This window comes from Cucumis sativus, chromosome 1, assembly GCF_000004075.3.
Source record: "Cucumis sativus cultivar 9930 chromosome 1, Cucumber_9930_V3, whole genome shotgun sequence".
Classification (NCBI taxonomy): domain Eukaryota; kingdom Viridiplantae; phylum Streptophyta; class Magnoliopsida; order Cucurbitales; family Cucurbitaceae; genus Cucumis; species Cucumis sativus.
Genome location: NC_026655.2, coordinates 6,902,596 through 6,929,191, shown reverse-complemented (window position 1 = coordinate 6,929,191; position 26,596 = coordinate 6,902,596). Strand labels below are relative to the sequence as shown.

The following is a 26,596-nucleotide window of genomic DNA, read 5'->3' as shown; positions in this document are numbered from 1 at the left end:
TTATTTTAGAAGGAACTTTTACATTTCAAAAAATGTTGGTATGTAATGGTTATTAGATTATAGCCAATAACACAATTCTAAAAAAACAATTAAAATTATGTAAAAATAGCCAACATTCATTTCTCAACATGTAAAATTTTATAAATATCATTAATAAATGATATCAACTAATAACATATTTTTTGAATTTAAAGTGAGTTATCACTTATGGCATCTACTAGTGAGAATAACTAGCAATTGTTATCATTGATAGCTGTTATCGATGATGACTTTTGATTTGTTTGTATTGAATGATTTGTGTATTTGAAACAAGTAAAATTATTTTATTGATGTTATTGTTGGCAGACATCCAATAGTGTGGGATGATTTTTTTTTTTTTAAAAAAGAAAAGAATAGTTAGATGATCAAAATCAAATTATTGGAGTCAACAATACTTGTATTCACTAGAGTCCAAAATATGATTCAATAGTTTATTAAACAATACCTAATAAAAATAAATATTCTCTATATAATAATCACATTTTAGTTGTTCTATATATATATGTATTGAACTTTCAATGATAACACACGGCATAGAAGTCAACAGTATACATGTATGAACATTTTATTAAAAGGTATTTAATGTCGATTGTGCTTTTGATGTCGGTTTTAAACTGACATTATAAACCTTCTTCTGCGTGAGTATATCTCTTGATTTTGTTAGTACTTGTCGATAAAATGTATATGATTATTTTGTTATTAAAAATATAACAAATATATAAATATTCTTTTCTTACGCCAACAAATCAATAAAATTAATTTTCTTTTAGAAACTATAATTTTTTTTTACTTGTATATACACCAAATGAAATCTTAATATATATATATATTGTGTGTTTATATAAACAATAACTTTACTCCAACAACCAAGAAAGCAAGAAATTAAGTTTAACAAACCTATAAACAATGTTATATTGAGAGAGTTGGTTGTCTACTTCAAAAGGTCCAAATTAGTTCAAAATCCACCATAAGTCTTAAGCAACCATTTTGAATCTCCAACAGTTTATAAACCTACAACCAACGAACTTTCACAAGTTCTTGTTATCACAATAGACATGACTAAGGTACTAATTATACAAACTCAAAAGAGTTAAAGGTCAAAGTTCTTTGGCATCTGAATTTTAATTGTAATAGAACTAAATCAAAATTATACTTCAATAATCGCTACAAAAATTACAGTATCCCTAATGAAAAATCTTGGAAAATATATTTTTTATTTTTTTTGAAAAAAGCTTTTATATGCTACTTGAACGGTCGACAGGGTTGCCTCAAACAAACCGTGGACAAAAGCCTACATTGATGCCCAAACAAGCAACGTCGAGAAAAGTTGTGACAACAAATGTATATGTCCTTTACCTCTCTGTGGTATATCAAACATCTATGATTCATATCTACTGCTTCTTTGTTTGGACATAAAGCCCTTTAAATATACCTACAAATTTCATAAGATTTGAAGGAACTTTCTACCAGAATAAAACCAATTATTATTGTTTTTTTGCAGACAATGAACATTGACATAAATGCAAAATAAAAATTTAAAGATTTTTTAAAAATATTGTTGAACGTCTACTGTGATATTATTAAAGAAATATCTGTAGGACGACCTTTGGATATCGAAATTGTTGTAATAAAACATTGAATAATATCAAGGTTCTATTCATTTGAAAAGAAAAGGTTAACTTCGATACAAATTATAAATTAAGATTTGATGAGAACATGTATGTGTGTGTGTATTTATATACATAAGCTAACGAGGGTAAAGCTCCGTAATTGACATATCATTTAGTTCTTGAGTAGAGTTGTGGTTAGAGTGTTCAGAGATTTGAGAGTTGATGGTACTCAAAATGAAAGCAGGTTGAGAAGGTCTTGGAAGGGTAATAGAGTAGCTGTTAAGCATCAGAAGTACGGTACCCATGTTTGGCCGCATAGCTACCTTTTCTTGAACACATAGCAACCCTATGTGAATGCATCTAACCATTTCCATCTTTGAACCACTTCTCAAGGTAGGATCTATGATATTTTGAGTAGTTCCATTCTGCCAATTTCTCCAAGCCTGCAAGAGTAGCATTTGAAATGAGCTTTCATACTGATCACCTAATATTGATACCAAAGTCTCCAATGCAGGAAAAAAAAAACTCATACTTACATAGTCTACAAGACCTACAATCTCGTTGTACAAATGAACTTGATTATTTTTTATTCCTGTCACAATCTCCAAAACTAAAACACCAAAGCTAAAGACATCTGATTTGATTGAGAAATGACCCTTGTGAACATATTCGGGAGCCATGTATCCACTGAAAAACAAACAATTAATGACATTGTCGTATTCTCATTAGATAAAAATAATGTAGAATGTAGTTTTGCTTATACTTACTAAGTCCCAACTACTCTTCTTGTATTTCCTTGTATTTGATCATGTAAAAATAATCTTGCAGTACCAAAATCTGAAATCTTAGCATTCATATCTGCATCTAGTAAAATATTACTAGCTTTGAGATCTCTATGTATAATTCTGAGTTGAGACTCTTCGTGAAGGTAAACAAGTCCTCGAGTTATTCCATGTAAAATCTTGTAGCGAGCTTTCCAATCTAAACTCACTCGTGTTTTAGGATCTGCCCCATCCCATATTCCAAAATTGATAAAGATATAATTTTTAGTAAAAAAACAGAATTGAAGATGGAGAAAAAACAAGTGAACAGAGCATAGAAAAATCTTACTAAACAGGAATTTCTCGAGACTAGAATTCTCTACAAACTCGTAAATGAGAATCTTTTCATTTTCTTTGAAGCAGAAACCCAATAGCTGAACTAAATTTCGATGTTGAAGTTTAGCCACCAATAAGATTTCATTCTTGAACTCATTATCTCCTTGACTTGAAGCTCGAGAGAGTCGTTTGACAGCAATAGTTTCTCCATTGGGAAGTCGACCCTGTCACAATTACATTCATAACAAAAATTACGTATCTTTATAAAGATCAAATTTCAAATTCTTCACTCTATTACCTTATAAACCACCCCAAAACCGCCTTCCCCAAGTTTATTTTCTTCAGAGAATCCATTTGTTGCAATTTTAATCGTGTCAAAATCAAATTGCCAAGATTCAATTACGGTTTCTTCATCCTCAAGTGCCATCCCTGCGAGTTAATTACATAGGAACGAATCCAACAGAGATCTTGTCGTTGAATTAAATTAATCTATAATAATCAGCTAACTTACTTGAAGGTACTTGAGTTGCTGGGTTTCTTCGCTTTCTTTTGGTTAAGAAAATACAGATTGTGACCGTTATTATGACAGCGCAAACGACGACGGACACAACTATGACGGCCACTCTCCAAGATGCTTTTCCTGGAGAAACAATGACGCAACCGTTTAGTCGACAAAGATAAAAATAGCATTTCAGAATGTCATTAACTCACGTTGAGGAGGAGGAGATGGTGGTAGTGACGGATTTGGAGATGGGGCTAAAGAAACAGAGGATTGCTTATAAAAGAGGTAGCTCTCGAACCGAATATTACAACTGGGTCTCCCAATTCTACCTCCTGCTTTCCCATCGCAACATAATCGAATTCGTTGAATAGCACCAAGCAAGCAAGTGGTGCAATTTTGCGGAGACAAATCCGGTGTACACTGCACAGCTCCATAGATGGTTGGGAAACTTGGAATGGATGTGACTCCAGTAGCGAACTTTAAACGAGAATCGCCGAACGCAGCTTCTTGAGTGAGTTGTTGGAGCAGAGTTGTAGCGAACTGGAAGAATCGATGTGGGTCGGAAGCATTGTTGGGATTCCAAGCACGGAAAGCAGGGGAAGTCTCCATGGAGGCGAATATGGAGCGGTTTGAGTAACGGAGCATACATTCGTCGTACCATCCGATGGCTTCTGTATGGTTGGGACAGAGCAGTGGGAGAAGAGTTCTAGAGTTGTTTAGGCAGGTGGTGCAAGCGAGCAGCGTGAGGTCTCCTCTGCATAGCCCAATCACATTGGCTTTGTTTTGAAGGCCATAAGAGAAGTTGTAAAAGCCATAGTTAATTTGGTGATGGGTGGTGAAGGTAGAGAGGAGGTGATTGAGATTAGCTTTGTAGGTTGAGTTGGTGGTGAAATTGCCTTGGTTTTGGACGCAATCGTATATTTGAAAATCAGGCTGAGCGATTGCTTGGCGGAGGAATAAAGCGAAACAGAGGATGATCAGCATTGAGCTCGTCATTTGGTCAATGCCATGGGTTATTGTAATTGATGAATTGTGATATTAATTTAGGTGTATGCTGACCTTTTGTTGCTACACCATTTCTTTGGAAAGAGACATGTTGCTCTTTTAGTTCTTGTTACCACGACAAATGAAAACTTTGTATTTGGTTGATATGAATGAAGTATCTTCATAGTGTTGACAAAAATAACTCATGACTTTTTCTTATTTCTTTTATGGCTCAAATTTGAAGTATAACAAACCTCTAATGACTAATGTGATCATGTTTGACAATAATGAACTTTGTTCCACAAATTTTAGATTTTCAACCTTCCTATCAAAAGTTATTATAAATAAAAGAATTGTTAAAAATACCGAAATATTGAAATTATTTACAAAATATAGCAAAATCCATCTACCTCTCTATATTCTATCTAAGGTTTTTTTTTCTTTTTCTTTTTGTTGTTATATTATATAAATAGCTTCAATATTTTGCCATTCATAACAATTCAACTAATTATAGTATAAGTTTTTTTAAGAGAAATTTTCGTAAATATAAGAAAACATCAAAATATTTACGGCAGTGCAATTCTAAAAAAGGTCAGGTATTTTTTTAAAATATTAGATGTTTTTTCTTTCCTTTCCCTCTTCTTTCTTGTGCAATTTTATTTTCATTTCCATCGTTTTTTTCTCTCTTTTTCTACTTTATATCTTCTTTTTTTTTCAAATTCTTATTTGGTTCAACATCGTGTACAAAATATAAAAGATCTATTTTTCTTAGATTGTTATTTGGTTGTTCGAAGACCATTTAGATTTGTATAAAAAATAGTCAAATCTAAACAATTGTATACATGGTGTGTTGATGGAGTCATTTTTTGTCTTTTTTATTGTGAGTGTAGGTTTTTTTCGTACTGTGTGTAACTATTTTGTCGTTTTGTTATATTTTTAAAAAAATCTCTTTTATATACTATAAAATATTGAGGTGCGTTTTTCACGTATGATAATGTTATTATTGTTGGAATTTTTTGTCTTAAAACTCGTAGTTTGTAATCATATTCTGTTTCAATAAAGTTGTTATTGAGAAATTAAATATTATAATCCTAAATCCAATAAATCAAGTTCCAATGCTATTTTTTTTAATAAACTTGAATTTTATGCGTAAACATAAACGTGGATCAAGTTCGAGTATATATAGCCTAAATAGTCTATAATATATGAATAAAGGTTGGGCGCCTTATTTAGAGAAACTATGGATGCGGCCCATTTTGTAGTACAAACGAGGTGATCCTGAATCGTTCATGTAGAGACATGAAAGTGGGGGCATCCTATGTAAAGTGTTTACATAAAACTGAACCATGAATTAGTCTTTTTTACGTTATAACATCGTTTACTGTTTAAAACTGACTATCTCGATTATTGATGACCTAGGTAACTTAATCTTAATCCTAAGTTAACTATGAACTCCTGTTTACACGAGATTATTCTTAGATCTGCATAGGTGAGGGCAGCTCATCAATGTTGGCCCAATAAGCCTCCCATTTCAGGGGTAAGATCGAGTGGATAGTTGGGAACATAGGATACAAGATGGAATTCACTCCTACCCACTTTAGGGTTAGTAGATAGGTAGTTCTCTTAAGCACTGAATCCAAGCCTTGAACAAGGGGCCCCACCCTCTCATTCGCCTGGGAGGGATTAAGTTTATAGGTTGAACCTTAAACCAATTGTTCAATAGTGGATTAGTGGGACATAAGGAGCAAGATGTAATCTTGGGGGTAAAACGGTATTTTGACCCAGCCAAGGTTACGAGCAACCTGTGAAGGATTAACTTACTGATTATGGTTTTATCAAATGGACACAAATATATCTATAGTGAGGAGAGTGCAACTACGGGACTTTAGTGGAATGACCCGTCAGTTAACGAATGTTGATTAACTCGGTTTAAAAGAGTTTAGCTAGTTAATCTTGAATCGTTGAAGCCCATGATCTATAGGTCCATTAGGTTCCCCTGCTAGCTCATATGGATTAAACTTAGAACAGTGTGATGAAATAAGTCGAATTGTTCGAATTGGGAGAAGAAAGAGAAACCGACAAATATAGTGATATAGTTGTCGGTCTTCTAATTAGAAATAGAGCTTTATGTTTTACATACTATAAGTATGAATGCAGATTCATACTAAGAAGCTCGGAATTGATGGAATTGGTCAAAAAATAGTAAAAAGTCAAAATGTTGACTTTTGACTTTGAAAAGTCAAACTTTGACCGGTCTTATATTCATATGTGATTTGAATTTTAGAAAAATGAATGCAGATTCATGCTCGGGAGGTTGAAATTAGTCAAGACGGACACAATGGTAAAATGTCAAAATATTGATTTTTGACTTAGAAAAGTCAAAGTTTGACTTTTGACTTAAAATATCTAATGACCATTTTACCCTTGGACTAAGTTAGTGGGAAAATCCAACATTTTGTTGGATAATCCCACTAACTCTTAGTGGGATATGTGGCTATATGAGAAGTAGACACCTAGCCCACTAAGTTCCACTAATTGTTAGTGGAACATTAGGTGTTGAGATTTGACAAATTAATTACATGCATTTTTTCATGTAATTATGTTATAAATAGGGGAGTTTCCAAATGGTTGAAAACTTTTGCCTTTTTTTAATATACTCCAAAAAATCTCAACCAAGAAAAAAATACTTCTACCTTCCAATTTCATTTTATCTCTATTACTTTTTACATCAAATTGGGTCTCACAACCCGGTTCTTTGTCCAAAGGATAGTAGTTGAGCATTAGTGGTGGTCTCAGTTTGAATTGCTAAGGAGGTATCAAAGTTTTTTTAAAGTTTCAAAGGTAATATTTCCTAAAACCCTAATTTGATTAGTTTATGGTTACTTGTTAATTGTGGCAATTATGGTAGAATTTCGATTCTTTTTCCGCTGTGCATGTCTTATTTCTATCAATTATAAGTTTCTTAGTATAACAATTTCAAAGATGAAAATCAAACCTTTGACTTTAAAAATAAAAGTCGTTTTATTCTTTTAATCTAGACATAACAAAATGATCAAAGATTCCAACTAATTTAAATAAGTATATTTTGTTAAGAAGATGAATGTTTTAAATTATCAAATATATTTCTAATATGTTTGAGATTTTTTATCAATGTATTGCCTAACACTCCAACAGTAGTTTAAATTGGAACTTAAACAAATAATTATAAATCTTAACTTGTAATTTTAAAATATTAAAATACAGTTTTTCAAAATAAAATGTCGAGGGAAAATAAAGGTAAAAATTAAAATTAACATATTGAGATTTATCTTGAATCAATCTCAAAATAGTCACTTTATCTTAATTTTTGTTTAATAAATTCACTAACAATACATGCACGAGACTATTTATAGAGAAGATGAAGTTGGTTATTTCAATAGTTTTAAATTTGGAAAACCAAATTTAATTTATTTCCTATATAGTAATTTTACTAAAATACCTATTTATATCTATCAAATATTACTATTTGATATTACTATTTGATATTACTAAAATACCTATCAAATATTACTATTTGATAATCAAATAGTGTAACTATAGCATACTAATTTACCAATACTAAATTTGTTTATATGTTAATATTGAGTGTTTATAATAAATAATTTGATAATCAAATAATGAACAAATACATGTAGGTGATAAATTTAGAAATTGAAAGAATGTCTAGAATTTGGTAAATAAAATTTGTAAACTTACGATACATTAGGGCAGTATTGTAAATTTAAAATTTAAAATTTGGCAAGGGAGAGAAGCGTCCATGGAACATTAATATACGTAGGGTAATATTGGTAATTTTAGAAGTTGGCAAGGGGTAGAATCGTCCAAAAATGATTCTTCCCTCAAACCATATAATCTAAAGAGCATAAAGTTGTATGACTCAAGTCCTCCTAAACCTCTACTATATCGGTTCATAGTCTCCCTAAATCTTTTTATCTATGTCACACTTATTATTACAAACAAAACAAGTGATCCAATTACTCTTACATATATGTATTTGGAAGCTCCTTTTACTAATTCTATAAATTAGAAAGAAAATAAATAATACAATGGAATGCTATGATCTTATACGAGTTTGAGCATGAGAATTATCTATATTTAATATGGAATTTGGTAAGTGGTCATGGAACTAATTTAAGTTAATTATTTTTAATAACATATATTAAAATAATAGGAAAAGTAATTTCTTGTTGTAATATCATACCATATGAATAAAAAGGAAAATAGAGTGACAATATAGATTGTTACAAGTTTATACATGTTGTAACTTAGCTTCTGATCTATATCCTTAATTGTAACATTAAAACAAAATATATGACATGTAAATTAAAGTTTTATCGAGGATAAAGATCTGTAGTTGACATGTCATTTCGTTCTTGATCAGTGGAGCTGTGATTTAATTGTTCAGACGTATGAGAGTTGATGCTAGTTAAAAGGAAAGCAGGTTGAGAAGGCCTTGGAAGAATGAAAGAGTAGCGGTTAAGCATGAGAAGTATGGTACTCATGGTTGGCCTCTTAGCTACTTTTTCTTGAACGCACAGCAATCCTATATGAATGCATCTAACCATTTCTGTCTTTGAACAATTTGTCAAAGTGGGGTCTATGATATTTTGAGTGGTTCCATTTTGCCAATTTCTCCAAACCTGCAACAGTATCCACTTGAAATGAGCTTTCACACTGATCACCTCATTTATTGACAAAGTTTCTCCAATGAAAATAAAATTTCACTCATACTTACGTATCCTACAAGGCCTACAATCTCGTTGTCAAACAGATGAACTTGATTGTTTTTTAGTCCGGTTACAATCTCCAAAACTAAAACGCCAAAGCTAAAGACATCTGATTTGGTTGAGAAATGACCCTTGTGGACATATTCAGGAGCCATGTATCCACTAAAAGAAATAGATGCAATTAGTGACTTTGTCATATATTCTCATTAGATAAAAGTAGTGCAGCATGTAGAGCTTCTCTTATACTTACTAAGTGCCAACCACCTTTCTTGTATCTCCTCGTGTTTGATCATGTAAAAATAATCTTGCAGTGCCAAAATCAGAAATCTTAGCATTCATATCTGCATCTAGTAAGATATTACTAGCTTTGAGATCTCTGTGTATGATCCTGAGTTGAGACTCTTCATGAAGGTAAACAAGTCCTCGAGTTATTCCACCTATAATCTTGTAACGAGTTATCCAATCTAAACTCACACATTTTTTGGGACCTATACACCAACAACATAATGTTTCAAAATTGAAAGAGAGAATCCTTAGTACACCCTGTGATATCTTGAAGAAACAGAATCAACGGGGAGATCAATAAAGAAAATAATGGGCAGATCATTAAAAAAGTCTTACTAAAGAGGAATTTCTCGAGACTGGAGTTCTCTACAAACTCGTAAATGAGAACCTTTTCATTTCCTCTGATGCAAAAACCCAGTAGCTGAACTAAGTTTCGATGTTGAAGTTTAGCAACTAATAAGATTTCATTTTTGAACTCGTTATCTCCTTGACTCGAAGCTCGAGAGAGTCGTTTGACAGCAATAGTTTCTCCATTGGGAAGTCGACCCTGCCATAGTTATATGCAAAATAAATCATGTTATGAATAAACTATCAAATAAAACTGAAAAACAAAAACGTGAACCGTAAATAAATTGATACATATATTTACATGATTCAATAAAAGTTATGAATACCTATTGTTGGTCATCCAAACGACCCAACAACATATTCAAGACAATTCAAAGAATGAAAATGGGTACTTGGAAAAATATCAAAATTTTCAAATTCTTGGTCGCTTACCTTGTAAACCACTCCAAAACCACCTTCCCCAAGTTTATTTGCTTCAGAGAAACCATCTGTTGCCGTTTTAATAGTGTCAAAATCAAATTGGGAGGACCCTTCATCTGTATCTCCATCCTCTGGCGTCATACCTATGAGATATGAATCCTCCAGTGATGTTGGCATTCAAAATTAATCTTAACAATAGTATTAAAAGAACTACGGCAATCAGCTCACTTGACGCAGCTGCATGATTTGTTGCCTTTCTTTCCTTTGTTTTCTTCATGAAGATATAGATACTGAAGGTTAATATCACCACAGCAACTACAACACCCACAATAATCGGCACAACCACCATAACGAGTGTTCGAGATGCTTTAGAGAAATAAATCATTCTACCATTTTAGTCTTTGTCAGTGAAAAAGAAATTGTAAAAATGGAATTTTAAGCACTTACGTTTTGGAGGTGTATTTGAATTAGATTGACTAGGAGATGGCGCTATGTGCGGAGAAGGCGATGAAGCAACAGAGGGTAGCTGATAAAAAAGATAACTCTCAAATCTAAAATTACAACTGGGTGTCTGAACTCTACCCCCTGCTTTCCCATAACAGCAGCTCCGAATATCGTCAAGAGCTCCAAGCAAGCACATACTGCAATCTTCAGCAGACAAATCAGGAGTGCATTGCACAGCCCCATAAATTGTTGGAAAGTTGGGGATAGTAGAGATTCCAGTGGCGAACTTTTGACGAGAATCACCCGAAGTAGCGTTGGTAGTGAGTTGTTGGACCAAAGTTCTCGACACTTGGATGAAGCGATTAGGATCAGAAGCATTGCTGGGATTCCAAGCATAGAAACTAGGGAAAGTCTCCATTTTGTTAAAAATCGAGCGGTTGGAATAGCGAAGCATACACTCATCGTACCATCCAATGGCTTCGTAGTAGTTGGGACAAAGAGAAGGGAGAAGAGTTCTAGAGTTGTTGAGGCATCTGGTGCAAGCATCTGGCATAAGGTCTCCTCTGCAAAGCCCAATTACATTGGCTGTGTGGGTAAGGCCATAAGAAAAGTTGTAAAAACCGGCAAAGTCGTTGTTAGTTTGGTCGTGGGTGGTGAGATCGGAGAGGATATGATCTAAATTCGCTTTGTACGTACTGTTAGTGGTGAAGTTACCTTGATCTTGGACGCAAATATAAAGTTGAAAATCTGGCTGAGCGATTACTAAAATGGGTGTGAAGAAAGAAGTGAAGCAGAGTAAAGAGAGGATGATTGGGGTTAAAGAACACATGGCTGGTGATGCAAGAGTTGTCATTTGGTCTATGGGGTGGGTTATTGTGATATTGTGAGTTTAATTCTAGGATTTATACTGATATTTCGTTGCTTTTCTTTGGTGGTTACACCAGGGCAACACAAGGGAAAATTTTTGGATTGGTTGATATGGATTAAAATATCTTCAAAACCTGTTAATGTGTTGACCTTCACGACTTGACTCTTAGGACATTGTTTTGTCTTTAAGGCTTCAATACTAAAGTTGAACAGATCTCCAATTAGGCCACTTTATAACACTTTGATCTTTGATGATTCAACTTATACACCTCTTGCTTTCATCCACTTGTTATGTTTTGAGACCAAAGACAAGTTTTAAAAGACTAAAAAACTAGTTGTTATTAGAGATAGAAATTGCAAGAACTCTATCAATATCTTTTTTTTTTACTACTTCTATAGATTGTTTGATGAAAATTTAGTATTCTGACTTCAAATATATTAAAATAACAAGTGAAATATTCCAAATTTAAGTTTAGGTGGGAAATGAAGGAAGTTTTCATAAATTAGTGTTGTGGTTGGTGTGATTTAGTCTTTCAACAAGACAATGGGTTTCCACCTAATTTCAAGTTCTAAATTTCTACCCTTTAACATTTGTACATATATTTATTTATTTACCTAAAATTACTTTTCTAGTCTTCCAAGTATTTTGAAATATACGTGGGTTTTGGTCTCTTTTTAATTACCTCTTACGTGTATAGAATAGACGGGTGCGATCTCGAGTTTTTGAAATGTACATTTTTAGTCTTTATTTTTTTAAAACTAGGTTTAAGGTTTAGGGTTTAGAGTTTTGTAGAAGAAAACTACATTTTTAGTCATCTAATTTTGGTTTTAAATTTAGGGCGCATTTGGATTTATCTATGAAAAAAATGGTTTCTTAAGAATACATATTTTAAAAAATACTTTTTATAAAATGAGTTAAAAATCTAAACACTGGCATGTTTGGTTTAATCTCTTTATAAATGTTTATATGCAAAAATGTGTTTGGTTTATTCTATACTAACCATGTTTATATTTAGGTCAAATGACCATAATAAACTATTAACATAATGAACTAATTTCATACAGAAATACACATTTTCAATCTTTTGTTTTAAAAATATATTTTGAAAATAATTGCATGTTATCTTGAAATTATTCATTTTTAGTTATTTAAAATTATTGAAGTTTAAACAAAACATTAATTTTTTTTATTAATTTGTTTTTGGACAATTCAATTTTAGAAGCACAAATATCTTGAAAGGTAAATACATGACCATAAAAAACATATATAATTGATTTATAATAAAAAAAATAAGATCAATAAATTTTTTCGAGACAATATAATATCAACGAGACAAAGAGGTGTGCAATTCGACCACGTTCTTCATTCATCTTCATTTCAGGAACTGGACTGTCATGTTCTTCCTTGACGTCCTCATGATTTCTTTTAGAAATGTTAAAGTATAATAGATTTGGCTAAAAGAGAAAAATTTACAAACAGCTGTAAAATATGTATATGAACACATTGAAAAAGTATTCAAAGTATTTAAAAATCAAAGAAATAGGGCGTGAAAAATAGATAGAAAAAATGAATTACAGCAATAAATGAAGAGAAAAAGATATTTGGGAGGGATTACACCAAATAAATATTTTTTCTAAAATTTGGTTGGATGCGTTTTTTCTCTAAAATGGCTTATCTCATAATCTCCTTTTTAAAACAAAAAGAAAAAAATTATTAAACTGGAAGGTATGATACACAAATGTGCGATTCAGTTTGGGTTTTCATATGAGATATATATATATTTTTTGTTTTTGCATTTCGGGGTTGAGTACGGTTTTAGCTTGAATTGGAACGGAATCAAATGGTGATCACATGATTGGGAATTGGGGTGATTTGGGTTTTTCCAAATACCACTAAATCTAACTCAAACCGTTTTCGCAAATTGGTGGCGGAAGATGGGGCCACTTACAATCTCTAGAGTGGGAAGGTATTCCGTTTCATATATATTCCCTCCAATCTTTTGTTCTTCATTTTCTTAGCAATCACCCATTGGAAATTTGCTAAGAAACAAAATGGAAAACCCAGTAGAAGCATTAGAAGCCAAATTGAAGAAGGTTGAGGATGAAGAAGTTCACAACATCCCAATAACTGACAACAACCACACCACCCTCTTACACCAAATGGCTCTGCTCCTGAACGCACACCAACAACGCCTACTTCAATATGCACCCACCCACCGGATGCCCAACCTGGAGCTACCCATGTTCGACGGAACAGATACCCTCATGTGGATCTTGAAAATGGAGCGATACTTTGAAGTTCACCACATCGACGACATTGCCCAGATGATGGAGACCATCCTTCTCTGTATGTCTGGCCAAGCCCTTGCCTGGTTCCGGTGCTTTCAAAACTGGGGAAATCCGCCGGAATCGTGGGGTGAGTTCCGGGGTTCATTGTATAAGAGATTTGGAGACGGTCACAGGGTGCTTTCCAGGTTCATTGGCTTGCAGCAAGAGGGGAGTGTTGGGGAATATTGTAGCAAGTTCGAGTCACTAGGGGCGCTCCTTCCAGAACTCTCTCACTGTGTTGTTGAAGCTAAATTTATGAACGGCTTGAAGACAGAGATTCGAGGGGAGGTTCGGATGTTAGATACAGAAGGTATACTGGACATTATGCATAGAGCAAGGTTAGCGGAAATTAAGAACAACGTCGCTTTCAACTCAACCAAGCGTAAGGGCACGGTCAAGGAGAGGTCTGTGGTTGTTAAGGTCGTCAGTTGGACAGACTATAACTTAATCTCTAAAAACTTAGCTACAGACTTGAAGCTTAAATTGGACATGTATGGCGACTACAGTGTGGTTTTAGGTTCCGGAAAGACGGTGAAAGGAGACGGAATTTGCCGTGGAGTGTTGCTGCAGATCGGGAATGAAACCTATGCGGAGGATTTCTTTCCCCTTCAAATGGGAGAGGATGATGAGGTGATATTGGGAAATCTGTGGCTGGTGGATTTAGGCAAGATGGAAGTTGATTGGAAAAACCTTACGATGAAGCTGGAGGTGGGGAAGGAGATTGTTACTTTAAGAAAAGATCCATCTCTCTGATTCATCAACCATTCTGAAATGCGGTTAGTTTTTTGAAGTTCACTCATCATGATCATGCTAAGTGCTTAGTTTAATCTTCTGTGTTTATGGTTTTTCTAGATTTAGTGAACTCGAATGAAACCATTTCTCTTCTCATGCTGAACATGATATATGAAATTCCCATTTCAGATGCTGATAACAATTGGTATCAAGGTAATAGTATAAAAGTTCGAATGCTGTTGATTTAGATTTAGCTAGTTACATGTATTGGATGCATAGAGATTTAACACTCAGTAAAACCTCAGTCCTGTTTTTGCCCACCAATTGATAGACTTTAAAAATTTTGTATATTTTATAAATATTTGGTTCTTTTGGAGAATGCTCCTACTAGATTTTTAAAACAAAATAGTGTATACCTACCTAATAGTGTCATGTTTGAAGATTGTTCAATTTGATGAGAATTTGGTAGAAGCAGAATGTATACCTGCCTCACTGTATTAAACTAAGTCACAGTCTTAATAACTCAGAATTTTTGTATGAGTCTCAAGAAGCTTCCTATGTACTTGTATTCAGGTATTCTTCGAATTATCTCGATGTAAGTTGAGTTTGGTTTGGTGAGAGGAATTCTCACGACGCTAAGATAGAGCCTAAAGTTGTTCACTAAAAGATAAGTTGTGTGAGTTAGTGTAGAAAATGTTTAAGGGATAAGTATTTCATTCCAATTGCTTAACTTCGTATTAACTCCTGAACTCTCTTTCCTTGGGGCATACATACAACGCTAGATGTAGATTATATTTCACCAAAACATTGTTTACCTAATCTCGGTATCTCTTTATCTCTTCATTGCTTATTCCAAAAGTCTATTGATCTTATTATAACATTGTGTGTGTTTTGTGAGCTTTTGTGTTAGATACACACTCAATTTCAAGTATTTTTGGAAGTTCAAAAACCAATATATTTTTTAAGAAAAGAAACAAATTCTTCAAAATTCAAGTCTATGAACTTATAATTTTAAAGTAAAACAAATAGAAATCTACAACGGATGTGCGTGGATTCAAATCAAGGAAAATAGCTTCCAACAAAAATGGCCATCACCAACGCCACCGTCGCCGCCAGGTTTCCTGTCCAAAACAGAACAAAAACAACACAATGATTTAATTAAATGTTTGTAACTCAAACAGGACCAATAAAATTTTACGAAGAATGAGTATGTTATCACCTGAAAGCAGTTGAGGAGCGGCCGTAGAGGGTGCCGGTGAGGACAACGTAGGAGGTGGAGCTAATATTGAAGCCGGTGGAGAAGGCGCTGTTGTAGGAGGGAAAAATGCCGGCGGAGAAGACACTGTTGGAGGAGGGACAGATGCCGGTGGAGGTGAAACAGAGGAAGGCGAAACGCTCTCGTAAAACGGATAAAGCTCATAACGAACACTACAACTGGGAAACAAAATCCTACCGCCCTTTTTACCACTACAACAATCAGGAAATCTTCGAGTAGCATTGCTCAAGCATTTCCTACAATTTGAGTTGGACAAATCCCCTGTACACTGCGCCAGCGTGTAAACCGTCTCATTTCCAAAACTAGCTTCTTTAGTAGCAAATTTCAAATCCCCTTTCCGGGAAGAAGCCTTAACCACCGTATCGTTCAACGCAGAACCCACAATTTGGTCAAAACTGCTTTTTTCCTCCCCAATTTCTTGGAGGTTAATCAAAATCATCGACGGCTGCTCTGCCACGATGGAGAAGAAGGATCGGTTGGAATAGCGGAAAAAGCAATCGTCGAACCAAATAATGGCCTCTACACTAAGAGGGCAGTATTGTTGAGAGGAATTGGAGGTGGCTGTGGCAACGCACTGGTGGCATGCAGTGGCGTTTAGATCGCCACGGCACTGGAAGTGGGCATAAACTGGGGGGACAGAAGATTTGTGGTAGAATTTTCGAGAAGAATTGGAGGAGAGATATGAAGAGAGGGTATTGAGGTTGGAAAAGAAGTTGGAATTTGGTGAGATGGTGGTGTTGGAGCAGTAACGGAAAGGATCCATAAAAGTTTCTGAGCTGCCATGGGTGACAAGGAAGGTGAAGAAGAAGAGATGGAGTAGAAATTTCATATTGGAGGCTTCTCCTTTTTCTTTGGTTGTTTATTTCAATTAATTCCCAACCCGAAGGCATCCTTTTATATTAATGAAATGTTTTTAGATCTTGGGGAGGAGACAACAATAAGCCCTTCCATCACAATTTTACAATTTTATAATTAAATATGTAGTAACATTTTTTTAAAATGGTAAATATAACCATATTTATAAATTGTCATCGTGTACTCTTGTATCTACCAATAATATACAAATATCTTTGATAGATTTTAACAAATTTTGCTGATTTATTTGCAACTATCCTTCTAATTAAACCTTTGGATTTTTATTTCATCTCATATATTTGTTGTATTTTTTGTTATCAAAAGACAGTTTTATTTTTGAAAATCGGTTAAGGTTTAAATGTTTGCCTAAGAAATATAAAAGGAAAAGTTGAAAATATAAACATTATGGAATGTAGTTTAAGAAACAGTCTATAAAAAAATGGTTAGAAAAGAAAAATGAAACATATGTTATAATATATGGTTGAATAATGAAATGAAATGTATAAAAAATGCAACAATTTTTTTAGAAATAAAATAGTGTTGATGGAGTTGGAGAAATGTAGATTATAATTTCACATTCAAACCAAAATATTGAAAGTACATATTAATAAACTGTCTTAATTTTATAACATTTTTCATTTCTGTATAGAGTAGGGATATAATTAATCCTTCTATATATTTTAATTTGGTCTTTCATGGCTCTTTGTTTGGGATATTAAATACTTTTTTCTTTTGTAGTTAATCACACTTAAAATATATTACATTCAAAGTCTCCTCAATTCCCTTTCATAATTTACAATAAACAAATAGTTATATTTCTACAAACATTTGACTACCAATGTTTAAGGCTTTATTTTAGCTGTCATGGTTATATTTAAATATACTACTTATCACCATCATTAAATTTCAATTGACGTATCACTATTCTATCATTTTATGAATTCGACGCTATATGATTTTCCGTTTTGTTCTTTCTAGCTTTACCTTAATTGATACACTGAACAAACAACCAAACATTTAGAATTTAAATGCATGACATCCTATTACCATTTATAGTTTAAAGTAGTTGTAGTACAACCCTTAATTGATATAATTAAAAACTTGAATCCTTCGTGAGTGTAACTATTATGAAGTTGTAGTTGAAAGAAATAAAAGTTAATACAAGATTTCATTTCACCAAGTGTTGTAAATGTTGGGTAGAAATTAGAAAAATAGAGTAAGGAATGAATGTTAAGATTTAACGATATGGCCCTACTAGAAGACTTGGGAGGTGAGTCAAGTCAATGGCCAAGTAAACCTCAAGGTCTTATAGTTTGTTTTGAATAATTTTACTAGACGATGAAATGTATATATATGAATGAAAAGTAACTCTCAATTAAAATGAAACTTGTCTTTGGGGTATGTGTCTTTAACAATAATACAATTGGAAAAAGAAATCAAAACAGCTATAGGTTATAGAGAATGTTCAACTTCAACAACAAAGTCTAGCCAAACTACCTCCAACCATCAATTTTTGTGACGACTAGTCATCGTCTTAATCGTCTTCTTTTATAGTAATTCGACGTTCTTTTTTTGTACTATTTTTTTAAAAATTTAAAACTAGTCTATGAACGGTTAGAAATAACAAATCAAAGAATAAGAAAAGTATTGTTTGTGAGATTTGTATTATGTTACGTTCCATCCAAAAAGAAAAAAACTAAAAATAAGCAACCTATTTTAACAATTAATGATGTAATTAATTAAAAGTGGAAAGGATTGCTACACATTTCCAAGTTTAGTAATTTTAATGCTTTTATAAGTTTGAAACTCCTAATTCTATAATAGATTTTCTTTTATATATATATATAGAAGGGATAATTTGAAAAGTAAACTTTAAAGATTTTTTGGTTAAAATAATCTTTGAACATTCTTGGTCAAGGATTTTGAGAAGTTCGATGAAAGTATAAGAAAAATATCTTAATGTGAGAAAAGTGTCATCTAATATTTCTAAAAACTTTTTTCAACATTTTGGAAATTACTGTATAAATTTGGAAAAATATTCAACTTTTTTCACAAATAAAAAAATTACTTAGGTGTGTTCTGTACAATTCATTACAACCTTTTTTTTTTCTTTTTGACAAAATGATAATTTTTCATATATTTTCTCTTTGTATCCAAGGAAATAATAATGCATCAACATGGATATAGCATGGATTACTTGGCTCAAAGATTACTTTAAAAACAAATACGCAAAACTAATTGCATCATTCAATCATAATTCACCATATATAATTTATTAAGTAGTAGAAGATGAGTTGGAGAGAGATTATCAGAGATGTTTGAATCAGATCCAAGTATTACAATACAACCTCTTCGCACCTCAGACAATTTAACTCACACAAAAACGCCTCCAACAACGATGCCTATCACCATAGCCACCGTCATCTTTTTCCCTTTTCCTGCATAGAAAGAACGAAATAGTTTAATTTAGATTAAGTTCTTATACTCTTTTCTGATAAATCATATGGTAAATAATACTTGATTGCGCACCTATTTGCATGCACTCTCCTCCAATCACAAACGAAAAAAAAAAGGTAATTAAAAACTTGGATGAACTACATGAATTAAGAATATGAGCTAGTGTCACCTGAAAGTAGTGAAGAAGGCGCCGTAGAGGGTGGTAGCGGTATGGAAGGAGAGGAGGGCAATGTATCAGGAGGAGGAGGAGAAGGGATCGAATTCGAGGGAGATTGAGCCGGAGGAGGCAGTTCAGGAAAAGGGTCGTTTGTGTCGGACGGAGACTGTGCCGGAGGAGCCAATTCAGGAGCTAGTGGTGATGATAGTGGAGAAAAAGCAGGTGAAGGAGAAAGGGAAATATTGAGGGAAACACCATCGTAAAATGGATAAAGTTCATAACGGACAGTACAACTAAAAAGCAAAACTCTAGCTCCTCTTCTGCCACTACAGCATGACGGAATTATTTGTACAGCACGTTTCAAACATTTCCTACAATTCGAAGACGACAAATCATTCGTACACTGTGCCATTGTGTAAACCGTTTCCGACCCAAAACTCGCTTCTTTAGTCCCGAATAATCTGACGTGTGAAGAAGAAGAAGAAGAAGCATTTCTAACCGTATCGTTCAACGTGGTCTCTACAATTTTCTTAAACGCTTCCAAGCCATCCCCAGTGAAATTATCCTGGTTATTTATGTGCCGCAACGGCTCTTCTCTCAGCAACGAGAAGAATGAGCGGTTGGAATAGCGCAAAAAACACTCATCCTTCCAAATAACCGCCTCTACACTGAATGGGCAGTACGTTTGCGACGAATTGGTGGTGGCATTGGCGACACAGTGTTTGCACGCTGTGGCGTTGAGATCGCCACGGCATTGGTAATCGCCGTATACGGTGGTGGCGGAAGCATTGTGGTAGAATAATCTGTGAGAAGCATTGGAGGAGAGAGAGGAAGAGAGGGATTTGAGATTTGAAAAGTAGGTGGAGCTTGGTGAGAAGGTGGCATTGGAGCAGTAACGGAACGGATTATCCAAATATTGGTCGGAACTAATTCGATGGTGCCTCCCATGGATGGGGAAACTAAGGAGGAAAAATACTACAAACATAACAAAAGTAGTCTCCATATTCACAAATCTTATACTTTGCCTAAGTTTCATTTTGCAGCATTATTATTTGAAAACCTCAAAACCTCTTATTCTTTAAGCAACGAATTCAGAAATTTAAAGTGGAGCGAATTCCACGGTTATCCCAATAAAAGGGTCGAAATGTGACTAACAACATATGACCCCAAAATTCTACCATTAATTATTCATATTCAGAAATTTGTATATTTCTTAAGTTGAATACACAAATATGAAGTACATTATGTTAGTAAACTAATGGTATATGTAGGGAATATGATTAAAGTCCCACATGATTTAGATGATAATGATCGAATTTATATTTAAGGATTTATTTATAAACACAAAATTTGAGAACTTAAGAACATGTTAGTCAACTTTTTTAAAGTTTGAAGCTTATATATGGACACAAATCTAAAAGTTGATCGTGGGTTAAAGTTATAATAAACCTAATATAAATTTGTGTCCACTTTAAGTTTTGGATTATATTCATCAATAACTTCTATCTCTGAACTGTATATCGAAGGAAAGACATGCATGATTAAATTCACTTACTTTGGTGTTAATAATATGACAGGACAAAGCTGCAGTATATTTACAACTTATAATAGCTAGTTAGAGATACAACTATTCTCCCAATTTAAATTCAAACAAATAAATGTTACGGTTTAATTTGATACTGATATCCTTCAGAAAAGAATCAAACAAGTCCAAATGGGTGTGTGATGTGCAAATCTGAGACCAAATTCATTGATCATCTCTTTTTACAATGTCGGACAGCCCAATACCTATGGAACAAGCTTGATAGCATCAAAATGCCATCCAACAATCTCTCCAATAAACTTGCATCCATCAACGCAAAGACAAAATCAGGTGCTATTCGATTCAACTTCATGGTTGTTGTTTTATTAGTTATTTGGCTAAAAAGAAACAAAAGAATATTCAAAGATTGTATTCAAAGTCCCACCAAGTTATAGAAAGATACATGCAACTACATGGGAGTATGGACATCAAAAACTTTTTTTTTTTTTTTTTTTTTGCTAATTATTCACTCTCAGTAATATCTTTAAATATCAATGTTTTGATGTGACTAAAACAAATTTATCTCTAGCCCCACAACTTTTGTACCCCGTGCTTATCAAATATATATTGGGTATGATAAAGGTGCTAAAAGGGTGTCTACTTGATGAGATTCACATGAGTATCTTTTTCAAAAAAAAAGAAAAATTGATAACCATTTGGTTTTTTATTTTTTATTTTTGAACATTAAGTGCATATCGATGCTAATTCCACCTTTGTTGCATACTTTTTATTAGTAATTGAAAAACCAAATCAAAATTTAAAAACAAAAAAAAAAAGTAAATATTAAAAACTTATTTTTATTTTTGAAATTTATAGCTTGAAAATTAAACCATTGCACTTAAAAAGAAATATACAAATAAATGAAGGTAAGAAAGGAGAAGAAAATATGTTTAATAATTTTTTTTGAAATAAAGTAGAAATATAAAATAAAATGATTAGAAAATTGAGTTTAATATGACATTTGAACTCATGAAGTCGAACCCGGCCGTAATGCAAAAGTTAGGTAGAAAATGAAAAGAGAGTAATGAATGGGAGCATTTGGTCATATGTTCATACCAAGTCTTTGTGGTCAAGTCAGGAGATAAGAGAAAAAAACTCATAAAATTAAATGAAACCAAACCTTCTTTTATACGGAATTCATATGTCATTTTAACAATTCACATCACAGAAAGGAAGAGTAGCTTTCTTTTTCAGCATTTTTAACAGTAGCAACTTAATTATCACTCTTTATTATCGATAAAATTTAACGTCTCGTCAAATTTGGATAATTTATTTTCTTTTTAATAATAAACATCCACTCTAGTCTTGTCTTTTATAAATATATTTGACAACTTTCTTGTACCTCCCCGACGTCAGTTTATACCTATCTTTTTGCTATGTGCAAGCTTCTTTTTGGATTAACTTTAAAAATCATGTTTTTTAAAAAGTAATTTCATTTAAACATGTTCTATGAAAGCTATTTAAAATAGAAACACTCAAGTATATGATAACAACTCTTTCTAAAGATCAGTATGTTTTTATATAAAAATTTGTTTCGTTTGTGTTTATGTTAAAAATGATTGTCAAAGTTTGTAGAAGTGGCAGCACCATCAAAAGTATTGTCAAAAGTTGGCTGGTGATGGTTAGATCTGGTGTGGAAGCCTCACAATGAGGGCAGTGAATATCTTTGATAGATATGAATATAAAATACGAGTGACATACAAAATAGACCTCCAAAATATTGAGTTTGAGTTCATATCTAACTCATAACAAACTCATACTTTCACCCAAAACAGCAACTAGTTGCTATAATAATTGACCTTATGTGTATAACTTGTCCTTTTCACATTAATTAATAACATGATTCCCTTTCCTTTTTCTTTTCATTTTTAGAAAACTGATTAACAAGTAATAAGAGAAAATGGTGAGAATATTTACAAAATATATCAATTTTCAAATTATACTAAAATCAATGGGAAAATGGTGTGAATTTTTTAATTTATATCAGTTAAAATCACTAACACTCCATTTAATTTTAAAAATTATAGTTAATGGAGGAGGAATTATTGGGGTTAGATGATTCAAAGAACAATGATAACCAAGCATCAATAAGTTCATATTATATGAGGATTCAAACAACAATGATAACCAAACATCATTACTACAAAAGACTCTAGCCAAATTAAAAAAAAAAAATTCTCTTGCAAAAATCTACTTAATTATATACATATTGAGAAGTTCCGATATATCTTAGAAGTTAAAACATATAGCCATAAATAATGCAAGGCTCTAGTACAATAATAATCAAATAGAGAACATTTATTGGTGCTAATGAGACATACTTAGTTAGCTTCATCGTGGATGCAATTCAGATATAGATGTTTCATTGACAGACCACTTAGTAGTAGACTTATTAGAAGAATGATCACTGCCTATAGTAGTGCCATTATTGTCTTTACTCCGCATGAACAATGCTGGCTCTTTAGGTATTGGCAATGTAACCGAATAACTATTAAGCATAAGAACAATGGATGCCATGGAAGGTCTGCTGTTAGGATCCTCTTGAACACACAATAAAGCAATATGAATGCATCTAAGCACCTCATTTCTCGAGTAACTATCTTTCAACGTTGGGTCCAATAATTCTAATGGTATTCCGTCCTTCCACAGTGCCCAAGCCTAATACAAGAAAAAACAAACAAGAGTGTGAATTTGAAACTTCGGTTTTTAATGCATCATTTGGTAAGGTAAATAGTTTCGTTAAGGGTAAGAATCATAATTGGACTTACATATGTCAAAATATCTTCGGCAAGATTTGACAAGTAGAAGGTGCTGTTCTTCATACCACTTATCATCTCTAAAACTAAAACTCCAAAGCTATAGACATCGGATTTCATTGAAAAATTTCCATGCATTGCATACTCAGGAGACATGTAACCACTAAAATACAAGGATAGTCAATAATGATTGATAATTCTAATTAAGACTTTTAAGAAGAAAAATTCAAATTAGACACGCCATACAAGGATGTGATGAAAAAGAACTTACTAGGTACCAACAATCCTACTTGTATTTCCCTGACTTTGATCCATTTGAACAATTCTTGCCATGCCAAAATCTGAAATTTTTGCATTCATATCTTCATCTAACAAGATGTTACTCGCTTTAAGATCACGATGAATAATTCTAAGACGAGAATCTTCATGTAGATACAATATTCCTCGAGCAATTCCATTGATGATCCTATATCGTTTCAACCAATTCAACTGTTTCTGTCCCTCTTCATCTATACATTTTCAACAATCAAATTGACATAAACAAAAGAAAATCAAACATAAACTGAAATATATGAAGTGAAAGAATAAAAAGGATGAGGGAAGAACGAACCAAACAAGAGAAAGTCGAGGCTTTTGTTGGGAATGAATTCATAGATGAGAATCTTTTCTTCACCCTCCAAGCAGAATCCCAATAACCTTACAAGATTTCTATGTTGAAGCTTAGCAACCAACATAACCTCATTCTTGAACTCTTCTGAACCTTGCAGAGATCCTCTCGACAGTCTCTTCACAGCTATCTCTTGTCCATCTTCAAGCATACCCTGAAGTATAAAAATACAAAATTTTCAAAATACCATTCATAAATATACTGAAAGAAAATTTTCAATTTCTCAAGAAGAGCGGTTAAGGTAATAACTGATGGATACCTTGAAGACAGATCCAAATCCACCTTCTCCCAATTTGTTTTCCTCTGAGAATTTGTTAGTAGCAGCTTCAATTTTTTTGAAATCAAATTGAAGAGAATCCGCAGTGGTCATCTCATTAACAACTGCACAAAATAAATCATTACCAAATTTTTCTTCATATAGCATAAGAAATCAATCTACTTGAATCCCAAAGTTATTGCGATTAAACAACAAGAAAATATACCACTATCTTCCTTTACAGCAGAGTTTCTCCTCTTCGCTCTCTGGCGCAGGAAGCAACATCCCACGAAAAACAGCAATATGGAGACGGTAATTGGAGCCACAATGGCTACAATTAACACCGTTGAGGACCTTCTTTCTCCTGTTTAACACACTTCTGACATCTTAATCCACTCTCGTAAACTTACATAACATTATAGGAGTTTAAACACGAAGATTACCTGGTGGAGGAGAAGAAGAAGGAAGAAGAGGCCGTGTTGGGATTGTGGAATTGGGCGTGGGAGTTGCGGGAGGCGGTATGGAAATTTCGTAAAACGAGTAAACTTCATAACGAACAAAACAACTGGGAAGCAGAACTCTGCCGCCCAGTTTATCAGTACAACAACCCGGAATTCCACTGGTAGCTTGGCGTAAGCATTCTACGCAATCTGTATTAGATAAATCGTCGGTACACTGAGCTAATGTGTAAATATTTCGATCTTGTGTGAAATTAGCCATCTGGGTTGCAAACAATTCACCCACTGAAGAGGCTGCCAGAGCCGCGGTGGCTCTCAACGTGGACATGACTAGTTGGTTGAATCGAATCTTGTCAACATCTATCTCAGCCGAATTCAGTAACGCCAAATTTGGGGTTGAGGTAATGATGGAAAAGAAAGGTTGGTCGGAATAATGGAAAATGATTTCGTCGTACCAAATCACAGCGCCTTTTGCTATAGGACAGTACAGTCGCACTGCGTCTCTGGTTGCGGTGGCTAAGAAAGTTCGACAGGTGGCGTTGGTGACGTCTCCACGGCACTGGAAGAGACCATAAACAGTGTCGTTTGGGGATCGGCCGACGGAAGATTTGAAGAATCTGTTTGCTGGGGGGCCGTTGGTGGAGAGAGTTGAAAAGAGAAGATTGAGGTTGGCGTGATAGGTGCTGTTCTGAGTGAAATTGCCGGTCAAGCATCTGCGATATGGGTAAGAGGCTTGGTTCTGAGCGTATGCATGAGTAAGGAGAGTGAGGAGGAAAATGAAAGTAAGAAAATTGAGCATGGTAAAGGAGTTATTTGAGATTTTTTTATATAAAAAAAGTGGGTCTGGTTTAAGGTTTATGAACAAATTGTAGGAATTATGAGAAGCAAGAAGAAGGATATTGTAGAATCTCCAAGTTGGGAACCCCTGGGCAGAAAGTTAGGAAAGAGAGAGTCAAGTGAAGTCAGCCATTGGTAGGCCAACGTGGTGTTGTATAACATGTGGAAAATCATCTGGAAAATGAAGCCATGTGGAAAAGTTCAATGTTTTATATTTCCTTCTCCTAATTTTATCCTTTTCCACGTGGGGGGTTTCACATTACGTGGCGCTTATATATTGGAGCCGTAGATGCCTCCTTTTCCCTTACCTTTCCAATCTTCCATCAAACTTACTTTCCCTTACCTTCAATATTCCTCTTTACTTTTATGATTTAACCACTCAATTTTGATCCATAATTATTTCATATCAAAACCATATTCATTGTATTCCCCAATTTAGTACCCTAAATTCTATTCATTGAGTATTCTTCTTTTTTTTTTTTTTTTTTAATTTTGCTATCTAGTTAGATAGGTCACTTTAAATACGTCAATCCATAAAATTGACACCTCCATATATTTTCCTTTTAACAATGCTACAGCAACCGAAAAATATGTGTGATTGATATTAGTTCAACCATCTCCCTTTCTTAAGTTTTAAATATGATGTAATTATAATGGATATCGTGTAACTTATTTAGCTTGTGATTGCTGTTATGATTACCATATGAGGTACTGTTAATTAGGAGGTTGCTATCTTATTGATATCCTTATTACGACCATTGGATTGGAGGGTTTTAATTTTCTTTTTAAATTTGTTTTCAACAAGGTTTTTGTATTGAATAAAAGCAGAAAATGCTTCATTTTTGTGTTTTAGAGGATAAATGTGAGTGAAAC

General features: G+C 33.5%; 4 protein-coding genes across 4 annotated transcripts; all 4 read right to left on the bottom strand.

Annotated features, from left to right (window-relative positions):
• Nucleotides 1-1,674: 1,674 nt before the first annotated feature.
• LOC101207184 (cysteine-rich receptor-like protein kinase 29) lies at nt 1,675-11,530 on the bottom strand. The gene is made up of 14 exons (XM_031882234.1): nt 10,499-11,530; nt 10,280-10,417; nt 10,064-10,194; nt 9,620-9,830; nt 9,249-9,486; nt 9,007-9,160; nt 8,604-8,911; nt 3,458-4,236; nt 3,258-3,386; nt 3,045-3,175; nt 2,760-2,970; nt 2,417-2,654; nt 2,186-2,336; nt 1,675-2,092 (listed from the first exon to the last, which is right to left on the bottom strand). The coding sequence occupies exons 1-14, from the start codon at nt 11,346-11,348 to the stop codon at nt 1,787-1,789; spliced, it is 3,975 nt and encodes a 1,324-aa protein (XP_031738094.1). The 5' UTR covers nt 11,349-11,530; the 3' UTR covers nt 1,675-1,786.
• A 3,731-nt stretch (nt 11,531-15,261) lies between these two features.
• LOC101221965 (cysteine-rich receptor-like protein kinase 25) lies at nt 15,262-16,660 on the bottom strand. The gene is made up of 2 exons (XM_004153485.3): nt 15,642-16,660; nt 15,262-15,543 (listed from the first exon to the last, which is right to left on the bottom strand). The coding sequence occupies exons 1-2, from the start codon at nt 16,525-16,527 to the stop codon at nt 15,482-15,484; spliced, it is 948 nt and encodes a 315-aa protein (XP_004153533.2). The 5' UTR covers nt 16,528-16,660; the 3' UTR covers nt 15,262-15,481.
• Nucleotides 16,661-18,791: 2,131 nt separating this feature from the next.
• On the bottom strand, nt 18,792-20,266 carry LOC105435129 (cysteine-rich repeat secretory protein 38). The gene is made up of 2 exons (XM_011654557.2): nt 19,180-20,266; nt 18,792-18,991 (listed from the first exon to the last, which is right to left on the bottom strand). Exons 1-2 carry the CDS (start codon nt 20,201-20,203, stop codon nt 18,927-18,929), a joined length of 1,089 nt encoding a protein of 362 aa, XP_011652859.2. The 5' UTR covers nt 20,204-20,266; the 3' UTR covers nt 18,792-18,926.
• A 2,554-nt stretch (nt 20,267-22,820) lies between these two features.
• On the bottom strand, nt 22,821-25,856 carry LOC101221736 (cysteine-rich receptor-like protein kinase 10). Its single transcript, XM_004153484.3, has 7 exons — nt 24,872-25,856; nt 24,655-24,792; nt 24,432-24,553; nt 24,116-24,326; nt 23,777-24,014; nt 23,518-23,668; nt 22,821-23,407 (listed from the first exon to the last, which is right to left on the bottom strand). The coding sequence occupies exons 1-7, from the start codon at nt 25,683-25,685 to the stop codon at nt 23,081-23,083; spliced, it is 2,001 nt and encodes a 666-aa protein (XP_004153532.1). The 5' UTR covers nt 25,686-25,856; the 3' UTR covers nt 22,821-23,080.
• Nucleotides 25,857-26,596: the final 740 nt, after the last annotated feature.